Genomic DNA, 16,484 nt, shown 5'->3' on the forward strand with positions numbered 1-16,484 from the left:
TGATCAGATTAATGTAAACATACATAGGTAATTCCTTATACAAGGTGGTGAAGACCTGAATATTTAACCCTTGACTTTTATACACATTGTCAGTTGCATTTCATTTTCCAGTATCGTTCAACCGAGTCTGCATCATTTTCAATGTAGCCGTTTTGGGCTTTCATATGAGACTCTCTATTTCGCTCTGTTGAATATGGGTCATGTCATAGTTTGAAAGTTAACAAGTACTTTTTGCTTTACTTTTTATAATCCAGAAGGTCTTAGACCCATGTGGCACTGTGCGAATACAAATATGTCTTTTTTAATTCGTTGCCGCTATTTATAAAATGGTTTATGAGATCATGTTAAAAATATTATCTTCAATTTTCTTATTCCTCAATATTGTTCAACACTGCATTTGTATCATCTGTCCGCTGAGGAAGGTTATAGCTTGTATATAAATTGCACTAAAAATCTGACCTGTTGAACTAGGGGCTAGGCAAAGTTGATCCCGAGAAACATGATTTGATTTAATTTGATAGGTGCTACTAGGTATTTTCTCATGCAAAACATCAAAGCATTATGCCTCGCGGTTCTGAATAAAATATTTCACGTTTTCACTTTATATGTCTATAAAAAAACATATGATACTGCATGGTGATTTTCATATTGCTGCTGTCAGTAATGAAGAAATACACGGGAGAAACGAAACGATAGAAATACTGTTATAATTTAGATAATGTCTCATACGAAAATTAGGATTGTGTGTATGGTTACACAAAAATGAAGTCGTCTGAAGCAATGGGCCATTTGATCTTGATAAATATCTTTATCTCTATTTTCATTTTACTACTTTGAAACGCGGATCTTAAGCAATCATTGTTTTAATAAAATATAATAAGAAATATGAATAATATCCTATAGTATGTGATTCAATTTGTTTGAAGAAAATAATGATACAGACAAAATATTCTAGGCCCTGTTTCCTTATTGCTTTGGTCACACATTCGTTTTAGTATTTATAAATTGTATACATTACCTATGCGTATTCCTTTATCGATCTTTATTTTTTACTAAGACATTTCATTGATTCACTCGAATTACCGAAGAAGATACCGATCACTGTTTGTTTAATTTTATAATTTTTACAAAAATTTGTAAACAAATTCTTCTTTCTTTTTGGACGGTATTACAATTCTTCTCGGTGGAATGTTTTAACTAACTCGTTATATTGCCCTTTTCAGATAGATTTTGTTAAATATCTTACATGTATTTACTAAATTGAATTCTCTTCGCCGTAAGTTATTGTTTCTTATCATTCCTAAAATTAAACAGTTTTGCTATGCTAACTTTAAAGGTTTATATGCTTACTACCCAGGCTTTTAAATGATATCAAACTTAGTCTTTTGATCGATCAAATATAACATCATGTCAAAAACATCAATCTAAGTATTGATTTATCAAAATATTCACTACTTGACTCAATTGCTTTGCTTAATAAATTTTGAATTGGGGAATATTATCATATCAAACAACAAAATTACAACCTTCAAAGTTAAAAGGGTCAGACAAAAATATTCTAACAAGTGACAACAGCTTCAGCATTCATGTCAAATGTTTCTTGGTAAATAATTGTAATTGTAATGTAAATGTAATTATGTTCATTGTTCTTGTTTCAGCAAAAATGTTAACATTGTTATATAATATATATTTTTTAAGTTTATTGTTTAATCATTTTGATAGACATTTGTGAATCACTACGATTTTTCATAGCATTAAAACTTAAAAAGATAAAAACAGACACATTTTCTAAATACATATATTCATGTATAGCCATTACAATGAAATGTTAAGAAATCGTTTTCATACCAATACTCAGAAATTTTAATTGTGTTGCTTTGTTTCATATAGAATCAGATCTATACTATGTTCATCATAACTGCATACTTAAACAAAAACATATAGAATGAAAGTACATTCGTGATAACAAAATGTCTAAAAATACTATACTGGTTTCCTAGCAGTTTCCGGCACCAAATCGCACTTTGTAACAAATAAAATAAAAACTGTCTACGGACGAGAACAAAACTTTGACAGATCAAAGTTAGGTACCTGTCCAGCATAACCATGTTTTCAATGTTGCTATTTTACTTTACTTTGTAATTGGAATATAGGCCTGAACACCTTTTTTCACGTTTATTCAAAATCTCATAGCAGTTTTACGGATCCTTTTTATAATTCAGTACCAGTAAGAAATGTTAAGATGATTTTATCAAAGAAATAGAACTTCCCAACCTTTTCCACGTCGTTTGCAAATATATTGTTCAAAAGTATTGATTACATGGAATTGGGTATCGGTTATTGCGCAGGACCATTAAACCAGAATTCCCCAGGTGGTGTTTATTTTTAAATTTCGCATGTTCTCTAAGGTAACTTTTAACAACAGACAAAGCTTCAAAACATATAAATCGCTGTATTATTTTAGGTGATGTGATGCATAGAAAATGTCTCTCTGACTTAATGAAGTCCCATAGATGCCCTACTGGTAAAAATAGACCGAACTGGACGAAAATTATAAAGGGCCGGAAAACTGCTAGGAAACCAGTATATATACAATCAAAATGATAATATGAAAATTAATAAAACTTCAAGTTACTACTTGACAAAATGGAAGAAGTAGCATACTCCAAAAAAGAATACATAAATACTTTTAGAATTGATACTTACATTATACATAGAATAATAGAAGTATTGGTTCCGGTGGAAATTTCCTTTAGAATTAGTATAATATTAAGGTACAACAACATTGCTCTTTGTATGTTAATCCCTAAAGTTTACACTACTTTATAGTCTATTAAATATATCGCCGTCAACATATTCAATTTATAGAACATAATAAACATTGTCTATAAACAATCACAACAGCTCAATGAATCAGATCTTGCTCTTTCAGATATTGATATTGCTTTGGTATTTCCATTAAAGCATGAAGCGCAAAAGCAGCCTCCGGATCTGCTCGATTATTCATTACTTCGTGGAAGTTTACAAACTGAAAGTTATCAAACTTTCTGTTAGGGAGTTCATCGTCAAACTGTTTCATAGTGTCCCATGGTCTATCGCCGACGCCAACAACGATGATGGAAAGTGGGTAATCGGAAGCCTCAATGACTGCCTTCGCTGTCGGTTCCTTATCTGGAATTTGTCCGTCGGTAGCAATAATGAGGATATGGTACTAAAATTGTATGTATCGTATGGTTATACGTTTAAGAAAGCATAAACAAATAATTCTTAAAAATTAAATATCAAATGTATGCAAGGTTTCATCTTTTAGCTTCTTTAATTCTATTTTACCTTAGGTTTGTGCTTTATTTCTTTGAAATTAGATCTATCGTTTGAGTATATTATCAAATGCGATCCTTATTTATTAACAAGATAAGAATGAAAGAAAGTTTTGAAATGAGTTTTTCTTGAAACGCAATTGCTAACATTTATAAATGTACAACTAATTAGCAACTAATCACAAACTGGTATACCTTCTTTGTTTCCTTGACTACATCGATAGCTCGATATATCAACGGGGCTAACTGTGTTGGGCCCGCAAGTTTAACCATCGGTGTGACCTCTTTGTAAGCAGCTAATACATCGCTAGCTGTTTGTAATTTCTCCTTAATCAAAGCATAAACTGTATTACATATTTTAAGATTTATCTTTTATCTATAAAAAACAATTTCAGACAACATAGTATTTCAACACATTTGTATCTTATCTTCCCAAATTTCAAAATTTGACAAAAACTCACGAAAGTGTCTCAATTTCTTTGTAATGAAATATGTATGAAGAAGATTTTGTAATTTTGACTATAAGCACACACGACATGCTTAAATTGTTTTTCAACAACAAAGAAGGTAACCTTGAATTCCCATTTTATAGGAATGATATAGTGCAGAGTATATTGCAATTTTCAAGTCCTTTTCCATAATTTCATTAAATCAGTATCATGCTTTGTTTAATAACAAAATAAAATTAAAGAAGAGCTTACCCCTGGTTTTAGTTCAAATATAGACTTGTCTTTGCATTTAAAGTCTCCAAAACCAAACACAGGAATGTTTTCTCCTTGATTGAACGGTTCTAGAGTTTCACCAAAAACGCAAATCACCTAGGGATACATACATGCATGTGATAAATATTGCAGCCGCTTCACATTAACTGTAATTTTTTCATATGGGCTTAGGTTGCAGGAAAAAAATATTAATTTACCGAAATCTTTAATTCTTTAATGGGGATAAGCATAAAATCGCGTAATATTTGACACGCAAGTACATTATAACTTATATGTACACGTGTGCATGTGGTAGTTAGCAATTGCCATCGTTCGGATAGATAATCCAGAGTGCATCATAATTTTCTTACAAAGCGTAAAAGCAATTTTGTTTTCACAATTTATTTTTCTTCGTGGAGGAAAGAAAACTTTTGTACCTTTTGGTATGGGTTAAGACCACTCTCTTCTATTGAATGCAAACTTTTGCCACCGAACGTCTTTTCCCCCGTTCTGTTGTTGCTAATAGAGTAGTCAATCCCTAACAGAATAAATATGTTTGTGGTATTAAATCATACCAAAATATAACATAACAAATCCTTAACAAATAAGAGCTATGATTTTGTCAGGATCACTTTTAAGGCTACTGAAGTTAAATGGTACGGTAATTAACCATAAAACTTAATCAATGAAAAAGAATATAAACACTTGAAAATACCAAAACGCTCAAGTACAGTAAATCTTATTCATAAAATCTTCTGTTAGATAAATGTAAATAAAACAGGATAATTAAATACTGTAAAATATATAAACTATCGCCCTTGGTATTGTTTCTGTACTGAATTCATCAATGTTAAGTTGTTAAAGAAGGGGTTATTTGTACGTTTTTTGCGTAAATTCTAGTTAACCCTTTCGCTGCCAGAGGGTTATTGTTTTATTGTTCACCTATTTGCCAGAGGATTTTCTAAGAAATTACTATGTTTTTATTAATTAATATAATTATTATTATTTGTTATATGTATTATAATGATTATATATGTTTCCAAACCTGTTAGTATAATAATAATTATTGTCGATGGTATAATTTTCTTTATATTTATTATTATTTTTATCATTATTATTATTAATTTATTATTATTATTATTATTATTATTATTATAGAAACGGCTAAAGCCGTCCATATGGCAAATAAGCCGAAAATAACAGGGACGGCTTAAACCGTCCCTATGGCAGTGAAAGGGTTAAGTTCTAGTGTTATTTCCGCTGAATCCGTCAGCTATAAAATGTTAATAACACACATCAATGTGTAATAGTGACACTGTTAGTATATACTTTCTGCATCTATTGTAATGTAATAATAGTTCAGGTATATTTCTACATATCTGATCGTTATTATTGTTATTCATTGGTCAGTTGAGTATCTACGCTCAATTGTCATGTTATTTCGCGACCCGGATCATGGTCCCATAATTCTGAATGATATTTCAATGGTTCTTTAACTCGAATCATTGAATACTTATACTGTTTACTGTAAGATATATAGTTGATAAACAACCACACAAATTACAGAGCAGAATTCAATTAAAGGAAAGGTAATATCTCATCACACTGTTAAATTGTTTACATGTCTATCCATATCAATATTTTAAGCTACAGGGTCATTCTGGAGATATTCAAGAAAGGGATAATTTGTAAGTTAAAAGGAGGCATAATTATGTCAAACTACCTATAATAGTTTTCAGAACATCAATTCCATTGTGATAATACATTGAAATTCAGATATAAATTCACTGATTCCTGAGATGGAATGGGACTGGACAGGACGGAACGTTGCAAAGTGACAAAGTGATTCATATATTGCCTACTACCCAATTCCCATTTTGTATAGTTAGGGTATGATAAATAACGAAACGTCTATGGAAATGAAATGACAGTATTGGACATTGTGGATTATATATACTTTAACAATGCAGTCATTTAAACAAGGAGTTGTAGGAAAATACTAAAATGGTTCTTTTAAAATTTTTGTCATTTAATCTGTGTATAAACTTTTAACTGAAGGTTATAAACAGATATTGCTTTTTATGCTCTATAAAACGAATTCCTTATTTAAAATGTTTCAACGTCTTTGAGAAAGATTTTTTTAAAAATCAAACCAAATATCATGTGACATGATTCTATGCCTTGCGTCCCGATTGCTTCACTGACTTCCCGCAGGTTTTTATACTCGTCACGTATGACATTAGGGTGGATCTCGACATCAGTTTCAGACGCAAATGTTCTTGAGCTAACAGGGCGGTTTCCTTTAACTGATATATATCCACTGGAATCCGTATCGCCCATGATAATGGTACCTTAAGGTGTGAAAACATTTAATAGATACAACCATCTATTGAATCCCACTGTACATATTTCAAAAAGTGTATATCAAGAATACTGTGCGTTTTTCGTTAAGGATTATAAAAACAAAGAATTAAGTTTGTTATTGTTTTGTTTTTGTGAAAAGAATGAAAGATTATTTTAAACTTTTAGAAGTAATTTGTTATACGTAATATTTTAGTGTACTTTATTTTTTCCAATTAGATGTTTGCTAAACATACCTTTGCTATCCTCTTCACCAAGTTTATTCACAATATGTTGTTTCTCTGCTTCTTACGCTGTTAACACTACGAACCTTTGATTCTTGTTAACAAATATTCCTTTTTTATAATACTGTTTTTATCTCCTCAAATTTTAGAATGAAAATCTTTCGTCTCCTAAGACAATACATATATATAACTTATTATAATATTATTATTTATATTTCATCACCTACAAATTCCGCATTTATTTTTGGAGCTTCATAATTTATTATCACTGCATGGACATATCTTCTCCTTATTAACAAGTCTTATTTTTTATTACATATCTTTTATGGTTTTATTATTCTCATTCTCATTGTTTAAATATACTTCTTCATAACTTAAAAGCTCTTATCACCTGGCAATCTTTGTTGCTATGTTTACTTTACTTAAATTTATGACTTATTTGATAGTCAGAGTATGTTTGTTTACATAACATTTTCCAATGTCGTCAAACTATCTCATTTATAAATATTAAAAATCATTGTACATCAAACATTTATAAAAATCGAAAAAAAGATACCTCAATCAAAAATGAAAAAGGTGAAAAAAGCATGTTCGATTTAATTGTGTTTCTTCATGATAGAATATATAAAGTGCAACTTATCCTTCTCACCGGCTTAAGCAGTAATCGTATAAACCATTCTAAATATACTTGATCAACAATAAAAAGATACAGGATGTGCTAAGCCAGTTCTAGGAGCCGTGAGAGATGTGGCACTTCCCTTTATATCTCATGAATAAAGTCAATATAATCGGGCTTACGATTTTCAATTAATATTTGGATTTTTTTGTTTTCGTTTATTTCTAGAGACACGGGGGAATCACGTGACTTTGTATAGTAATACGGGTAATGCGACTAATGAGCCTCGGTAAGTTCATTATTTTTATAAATGTATGTGACAAACGTGTCCTTAATCCATAATAATTAATAATTATTAGGTCTGGGCTATCATATACACGGTAAGTTTCTTTAAATATAAATACCAAGTGCATACGTTTTATGGTTTTCGAGAATATTGTTTGTTTTTGTGAAAATTAAAAAAAAACAGCTTTAGTAATTCACACGAGACGGCATAAATTTGTAACAATATGAATGAAAATAAGCTTCAAGAAACCAAGCATAATATTAACATCTTTTATCGTAGAAGTCCATATAAAATCTTGCTGAAAGATCTATAGAGTAAAACAGTTCTTTGCATGTGTATAGTAAGCAAAACGAGCAATTTTTGGAAAGTAAGTCACAATAAAAAAGTTTCACGTATGGTTTCTAATATTTAAATATACATTGAAAGGAAATAAATGTGTATAAAACACCTTGTTTCAATATATGATTAAATATGTTTCTTTTGTTTTGAAATAACGAATGCTTAATCAGTTAAATGTGCTTCCGTGGGATCACACTTTGTCAAGCTTTTATTACTCGAGTTGTTGGGCACCTGAGAAGAACATACTACCCGGATAGCTTTCTCACGATACAATAATGAATTATTAATAATAATACTATTCAATTTGATTTGAGCAAAATTCGTTTTGATTAAGCTCCCAAATGTGATTAATTCAATAACAGGTTGTTTGCTCATTTTGTGTTATACTATGTTCGCAAGTTTTATGTTGACATTGAATTTGGTAATGATATTTCGTCTATTGTTACTATACATAATATACAATTATACAATTTTTAGAATTATTTGACTATATAATACAACTGAAGAGGTTATGTAAAATAAAGGGTGTCAAGTACAAACGGGGTAGAACAGGGTGCAGCAGTTTTTACAAAACGTTAAACAATGGCAAACTAATACAATCAAACATTATGAAACAGTAAAATAATTACAAATAACAATACATAAATTATATCATACCATCGAATATACCAAAAAAAGATATACCAAAAAAAGTTTAATCCCTATCAGATATGTGTTGTTTTATTCCTTTTAGTGTTTGTGGAAATTACTTTTTTGACTAGATTACTTAGTTCCATCCTATTATATTTAAATTATTTTTTAGTTTGTTTAAGTGTTTGAAAGCAGTCTGTTACGTTGAAGCAAACACGTTAAAAATCCATTTCATTAAGCGTAGCTACTAGCAAGTACAAGATAATTGAAATAGCACTTTATTTTAATATAATCAATGCATGAATATTCATTCAATAAGACCTTTTCCTTTCAAATATTGATATTGCTCTGGTATTTCCATCAAAGCTTGATGAGCAAAAGCAGCCTCCGGATTTTTACTTCATAAAAGTTTACGAACTGAAAATTGTCAAATTTTCTTTCAGGAAGTCCATCGTCGAACCGTTTCATTGTGTCCCATGGTCCATCGCCGACGCCGACAACGATGATGGAAAGTGGGTATTCAGAAGCCTCAATGATTGCCTTTTCTGTGGGTTTCTTGTCTGGGATCTGGCCATCCGTAACAATGATAAGGATATGGTACTAAAATAATGTAAATTATGTTTTCCTTAAATACCTATTGATTTGCGTAAATTTATTTATAACCCAGCTCACGACAATGTGCTTAAAGAAAGCATAGATTTTAGGATAAGAAAATATCGATTTGAAATGTTTTGCAACATAGCTGAAATGCTCTCATTTATCAAATTGCATCGTACAGCATTCGCTTAAATAAAATATATATATATATATTCATGTACCTCATTCGTTTCTTTGACAACATCGATAGCCCGATATATCAACGTGGCAAACTGTGTTGCTCCCCCAAATTTGATAATTGGTGTGATTTCGTGGTAAGTACGCAAAATATCGCTTGCGCATTCCAACTGCTCCTTAATTTAGACAAGAATTGATCAAAGATATACTATTAGAATACATTGCTCACAGAAATTTATTGAAATCGTTGAAATTCTTACTTGATATGTCTTATTTGAATAAAAGAATAAATAACCTATGTATGGGAAGCTGCGTTTCCTATTACGGGATAAGTCATAAACAAGTTTTTTAATAAATCTATAATTATATTCACATAGATCACCTTTAGTGTATAGAATTTGAAACATTACATATCTACTTTGTATGAAGTCAAAACGTATCTATTTTATATTTACAAAGAGATTGTGTAGCAATTATCAATATTTTCTATTATCAAATTTGAGCATAGTATATCTCTAACTTATCAGATTAATTTAAATTTCTTTGTATGATACATTGCCATTTTTTTATAAATTTTTTACAATATTAGAAATCGACAAACCCAAAATGTAAGTACTTATTATTTTATTTAACCTTTACATATTTCTAAATTAAGTAATATCAAGTTTCGCAATTGATGCATGGATGGGGCATTAGACATTAATCAAATGAATATTACAATGATTGTTGACCTCTTAAAATTCCATAAATGATAGCAGTGGTTATCTTTTTTATTAGGGTAATCTTTAATTACCAATGTACAGATATGATTTTTTACAGTGTACTATCCAAACAAATAACTGCTGTCATTTGAGAAATCCAATTTGGTGCATTGTTTATACAATATACGTATAATTAAAAAGGTCTTACTCCCGGTTTTAATTGAAATACAGATTTGTTTTTAGATTTACTGTCTCCAAATCCGAACACTGGAATATTTCCACCTCGATTGAAAGGTTCTAGGGTTTCGCCAAAAACGCAGATAACCTAGTGAATGTAAATGATATTTGTATATTTCACATTAAGTGTAATCTTTGAATTACAAACGCATCTTTGAATTTCATAGGGGTTTGAATTACAAGAAAATAAAATACTTTAATTGCATTTGAGTGAGTGTTTTTATATCAATCCATTTAATATTGGATGGATGTGACAATCATGTACCCTGGGCCAGATTTATTTGAGTTAAGATAATCTGCAGCTTGGTAATACTGTTTCCTTTATCTAAGTAAGGCATCTTTTTAGTAGTTGCATCTGTTTGGTTATGATAAAACCTAAATTTCTATACAATAATAATAAAGATATTTTGGAGCAACTTGTGCAGATTATTGTTTATATTGTCTTGTGAAAATTCTATGATGAGAACTTCGTGTTGCAAAAGGTATTCTCAGTACTTATTAAACATCATTCGGAAATAATATTTAAAGAATCCCGAAAACATCATACTTGTATGCAAATAAGCTCCTATTATTTTTTATTTATAATGAATGAAAGACAAAACCTTGTACCGTTTGGTATGGGTTAAGTTTCCCCTCTTCTATCAAATGCAAACATTTGCCACCAAATGTCTCTTCGCCCATTCTTTCATTGCTAATAGAGTAGTCAATCCCTGGCATAGTGAATTCTGTTTGCAGCATTATATAATGATTTTTGTGACAAAGCAATGAAATTATATAACAAGCCTCTAAAATGAGTTTAACTGTTTTTTTTTTTTAAATTATAACTAGAAATTAATTCACTTACGAATATCTAAAGTTTAAGTTTTTCAATTCTTGGCAGATTTATGACAATTTATTTATTTATTTATCTACTATAGTGATTATTTGGCAAATAATTTTAAAAAGATACTGTTTTAAAAAAAATCATTACAGACAAATAATTTTATTTACAATCTGTTTAATGAGTTATAAAAAATTTTACCCCAAAAATCAATGGCATGATTTAGCCCTGTTTTCCTAATTGCTTCGTCCTTCTCCAATCCTTTGAATCATCCAGTATAACGTCAGGGTGCATTTCACCATCAGTTTCAGACGCAGGGTGGATCTCCTCGACTGACATATATCCACTGGAAACCGTATCACTCATTGTAGAATTTTCCCTTTTAGAAATATTAAATATGATATATTGCAGCTCAAACTAAACGTAGTACATGTGTTATTATCTTCATTTATTTGTCCGACCAAATAAATTAAAGTGTTATAATAAAACAGATTTAAACCTGTCACGTCAGAAACCGAAAACTGTACATTTTGGACGCTTGTGTGTTCCTCTAGTGATCAGTTGTTTATCTAAAAAAAAATTCTAAAAATATACATTTAGTATTTATAAAATATATGCCATACCTGTCCGTATTTCTTTGTCATTCTCAAAAAAATTTGACAAAATTTCCTTTTAATAATGACTCGAATATCACAAGTAATTAATTGCCAGACACGTTCTTTAATATTTTCAAGACTTTATAAACAAATTACCTTTTATTTTGATATTTTTCTTCTTCTTTGACGACTTTCACTCACTTGTAATGTTAAGCTTACAATATTTACTTATTCTTATCTACGTAGCCTCTCCGTGAGTTATGGGTTCTTGTTTATCCTTCTTAAGATTCAACATTCATGCTGGGCAAAACTTAAAGGCTTATTTGTTCACATTCCATGTTTTTACGCGATATTAATCAGGTTGATAAAGATATCGTCTCCAAAAACAACGTTCAATCTAAATATTCAATTACAGATAGGCAAGAAGTATTGATTTAGATCTCGTTTAATCAATATATGACACAGTTCACTTAACAATGAATTTTGCATTGGATAATATTATTTTATCAAGAAAAGTCAAACTTGCAAAGATTATAGCGAAAAACAAAATGTTCAAAAATGAAACCAACAGATTTAGAATTTATATATATTAATGTTTCTATGCAAAATTATTGCTCATATATACATGTAGTACTGCCTTCAAAATTAGATATCAATTACTTTTAAAAAATTGTAAACGTAATTACATATTTTAATGGGTTGTTTTTCATCAATTATCAGGTTGTCTAATTAAAGCGGCCTTCAACTTTACTAAATGTTAAATAAGTTATTTTTAGATTAATAGTTTTATATAATTGTCAAATCAAACGAGTACAGGTGGAAAATGAAATTTGTCGTCGATAAAATACATAAACAATCAGGAAACCCCTCGATATTTCTAATCTACCCTCCGCTCTCTATATATGGAGAATTCGTTTCACCATTTTCTATTTTTACAAACGAACGTCACGTCCGCGCTATGAATATCTTTCTGGATGCTGTTTTGAACAGGTTTAACAGTGATGTGACGCACTACTCCAAAATAGAATAACTGACATACTTAATTTAAAACGACACTACATTGTTTTTCCAGCAAAAAATAAAAGCTAAAGGCCGCGTTAAATAAGTATTGATAATTATCACAACAACTCACGGAATAAGACCCTGACATTTCAAATATTGATATTGCTTTTGGTATTTCCACCAAAGCCTCATAAAAGCCTCTGAATTTGTTCGATCAATCATTACTTCATGAAAATTTAAAAAAATAAAAATTATCAAATGTTGTTGTAAGGATGTTCATCGTCAAACCGTATGTGTTCCATCGTATTTCGCTGACGCCGACAAGGATAATGTAAAGACTATTATTTTAGTGCGTATTCGGAAGCCAGAATAATTTCCGTCTGGAATCTGTCTATCGGTAGCAGTAATGAGGATATGAGTTCATGTATTGTTGGTGTCCAAAAGAAATATTTAACATACCCATGCATTTCAATACTAAATTTGGTTAACTTCCCCGAAATTTCAGAATTAAAGTGACATTATGCTCATTTTTTCAACACCAAGTGGAGCTGTACTGACTAAATGTCAAAGATTAACTGATACAAGTTTGCTTCTTTAAAAAGAAGCCTGCGAGAGGTCTTTTTGCTGCTGTGGAAAATTTGTTCAATTCGAAAATATTTAGGGATATTTTTGCATAACAGACACAATGAATGTTTATAAATTACAATTATTAAACAAAATATAATTTATTATATATATTGCAATGAAAGTTTGTTTTACATTTCATCTTTTTTAATGTTTTAAAAGATTATATGCAGGAGAAATGGACTTTTTTCTTGGCTCATTAGGGATAATTTTTCTACAAAAAAAATTGTAAAATTACTTTATGTAAATTAAATGATATACTAGTATATCATTTACATTTGTATTTTAAATTCAGTTCCATTTGTAGAAAAATTTATATATATATTTTAAAAGTATTTTTCAAAATAAAAGTTTTCTTGCAAAGTTCAATCAGCAAATTTTCGGTCACTGTTTTGTTAAATATAAGGAAGCGTTGCCTCTACATTTTCCAAAACGAGTATAAAGTATGTTAATCAAACAAGTTTACATAAAAAATGTTGATATCATTTGATTGGAATAAACAGTTAATACTGTTATAAACAGTAAACAGTATATAAAGCTGCATGCTTCCAACCACAATATTAGAAAAAAATCAAACCTGAGATAAAATTTGTGTCATTTGCGCCAAAAAATCTCCCCTTTGCGTTATTTAGATATACCGGTTCAATACACGTTCACTTCCGTTCATATAATATTATTTGTTTGTTTCATTGTACGCCTTTTCCCAACAGTATTTTGAGTCATATAGGCGAGTAGTTTCCTAACCATCGTTCCTGGAGAGTTACACCAGTACTAGACAACCTTCCTCCGCGCTGAACTTAACAACAAAAGCAATCTCCGGGGGATCGAACCCACGGCCAGAGAGTTTACTGGATTAAAAGTCTAACCCCTCGACCACGGAGGCGGTATATATAGTACATGGTGAATATTGTAGCTATAAGGTCACTGTAACTAATTTATCAGAACATGAAATAGTAAAACGTTATTCAGAAAAACAAGACGGTAATCGATTTATACAGTTACGGAATGAAGCGTCCATGCAACGTAGTGTTAAGTAACGTAAAATGATATTTTCCGATTTTTCTATTGTTACTTCGATGTTAACTTTTTCGTTTAAGTTAAGCCGTGTTTTGAAACGGGGCATTGCGCAAAACGAATTTTTTGTAGACTGCTCCTAATGATTTTAACGCTTAAAATGAGATTCCATTCACTGCAATCAGATACGCAAAAATGGATGCCGCCAGCAATCAGTCTGAACACTATGGAGAGGTCTGATGACCTCTCCAATAATGGTGATTGGCTAAAAGTCCATACTGGTATACATGTTAAGGATAAAATATAAAACTGCCTAAAATATAAAAAGGCTGCCCCACTCCTTTTGTAAATTGAACTTTACCGGTAATTTCTTTTGGATATCTACAGAAATTCCTTGGTTCTATATATCGTATATCGTTCACGCGGAATATACATGTATTGAAAGAAATTATTGCACTTATTTTGAGCTTCACTTGTTCACTCACTATATACTCTTGGATGGGCATAATGTCACTTTAAGAATACAGAGGAAAGTGTTGCATTATTTTATTTACTTATTTATTATTTTATTTTTTATTACACTGTATAAGCATATAAGACACGCTTAAATTACAGCAGTTATTATCTTTGTGAGGAAGGCACGTGAGGGGCCTTGAATAGTTAATGAATGTAAATGATAAAATGTAGTTTATACTACAACTTTTTCAAGTCCTTGATATGATTTCTGTTATCATGATAATATACATGTAAAATAAAGAAAGTCTTACCTCCTGAACTTTAAAACACATGCATTAATATGTTGCTCCTCAAATGAACGGTTGTTGACATTCCCCAGTAAAAATTAAAAATTATCTAGGGATATAATACTGTACATGCACATGTAAATTGTGAATGAATGCATTATTAAGAAACTTTACATTGACCTTTGGGGTGTTAAAAGGGCCTAAATTATAAAGTTGCTAAAAATATTTAAACTTAAAACTTTATTAAAGCATTAGAAGTGTTTACGTAAATTAGAGAACACTTCGGGTTTTACGTTAAAAGCTATATTCTAACACTATCGAAATTTTTTCTGTATAGACAAAGAAGGGGCCCGAAGCCGCTGGCATTATTCCCTGCAACAATGCACTCCGCCGTTTCTTATTATCTCCCTGGTGTATTTTCACATTGAGGGCGGCCTTTTTTGTTTGAAAAAATCTGATAAATAAAAACAATTTTTTTGTTCGAATTTTGTTGTGAAAACTATCTAGAATTGATAAGAAAATGGTCTAACTAAGAAAATAAAATCCGAACACCAATATCTTTAAATTCAGTCGTTAACGCTGTACAGAACGTTTAAAGTGTTGTTTACGTGACGTCACAATGTAGCGCCAAACAGCACGTGCAAAACAATCAAATCAAGTACGCTATTTTAATGTCGCACACTAGTTAAGTTTCACATTTATTTTCACTTTTAAAAAATTTGTATTTCGCTTAAAAAAATTAAAATAGAGTGAAATAAAATAAACAAACAAAATTTTTTTTACCAACGTTTTCAAAATTTGTTTTTTCTCAAAAATGTTTCTACACACGGTAGATTTATCGACAGCTTTTTTCAAACCAACTGGGACAGCCTTTAAAGAACGTTTCTAATGGGAAACTCTGAGGCGAAAACAAATTAAACCACCAAACATTAGAGTCCAACTTTATAATAATAATTATAATTTTTCTTGACGTGTTTAGAACTGGGAAATAGATATTAATTCTTCGTGCATTATTGTAAAAATTGGGAATAAGCACGTTTTTCGTTCAAATGCTTTTTAATTAATCACTCAGGCCTATCGGCCTCGTGATTATATTACTACGCACATTTGAACTCAAAACCGTGCATTATTCTACAACAATGCACTCCAGAATTGATATCTATTTCCTAAATAAAAAAGAAAGAGAAAAACATAATCCCCAAAACGATGAAAATGAAGGTGATACCGGCTCGGTTTAATTGAGCCTTTTATTGGACGGTAATTTAGAAAAGGGAAAAGCTCCATGGCCATTTTATGCCCTTCAGCACCCCCCTTAAAAAGTTTAAATTAAATTTTAAAACATGAACAGGGTTTTAAAATTTTGCTTTTTGGTGAATCCGTTTGGAAAATGTTAATACGGGGGTTATCATGGAATTTTCTATTTTAAACCGGTTTTCGTGCTGTTCCATGAAAAGCGACGTATGGTCCACAAGTATGTACAAAGAAAATACAATCTACAG

The 16,484-nt window shown here is 30.4% G+C and overlaps 1 protein-coding gene and 1 pseudogene across 1 annotated transcript; both read right to left on the reverse strand.

The window, feature by feature from the left end:
* Nucleotides 1–1,740: 1,740 nt before the first annotated feature.
* On the reverse strand, nt 1,741–7,264 carry LOC132753225 (uncharacterized). The gene is made up of 6 exons (XM_060743670.1): nt 6,616–7,264; nt 6,172–6,369; nt 4,456–4,556; nt 4,019–4,135; nt 3,513–3,644; nt 1,741–3,211 (listed from the first exon to the last, which is right to left on the reverse strand). The coding sequence occupies exons 2-6, from the start codon at nt 6,356–6,358 to the stop codon at nt 2,906–2,908; spliced, it is 843 nt and encodes a 280-aa protein (XP_060599653.1). The 5' UTR covers nt 6,359–6,369; nt 6,616–7,264; the 3' UTR covers nt 1,741–2,905.
* A 171-nt stretch (nt 7,265–7,435) lies between these two features.
* On the reverse strand, nt 7,436–10,966 carry LOC132753226 (copine family protein 1-like; annotated as a pseudogene).
* Nucleotides 10,967–16,484: the final 5,518 nt, after the last annotated feature.

This window comes from Ruditapes philippinarum, unplaced genomic scaffold (genome assembly GCF_026571515.1).
Source record: "Ruditapes philippinarum isolate M1 unplaced genomic scaffold, ASM2657151v2 ctg1081_1_1_1_1, whole genome shotgun sequence".
In the NCBI taxonomy this organism is placed as follows: domain Eukaryota; kingdom Metazoa; phylum Mollusca; class Bivalvia; order Venerida; family Veneridae; genus Ruditapes; species Ruditapes philippinarum.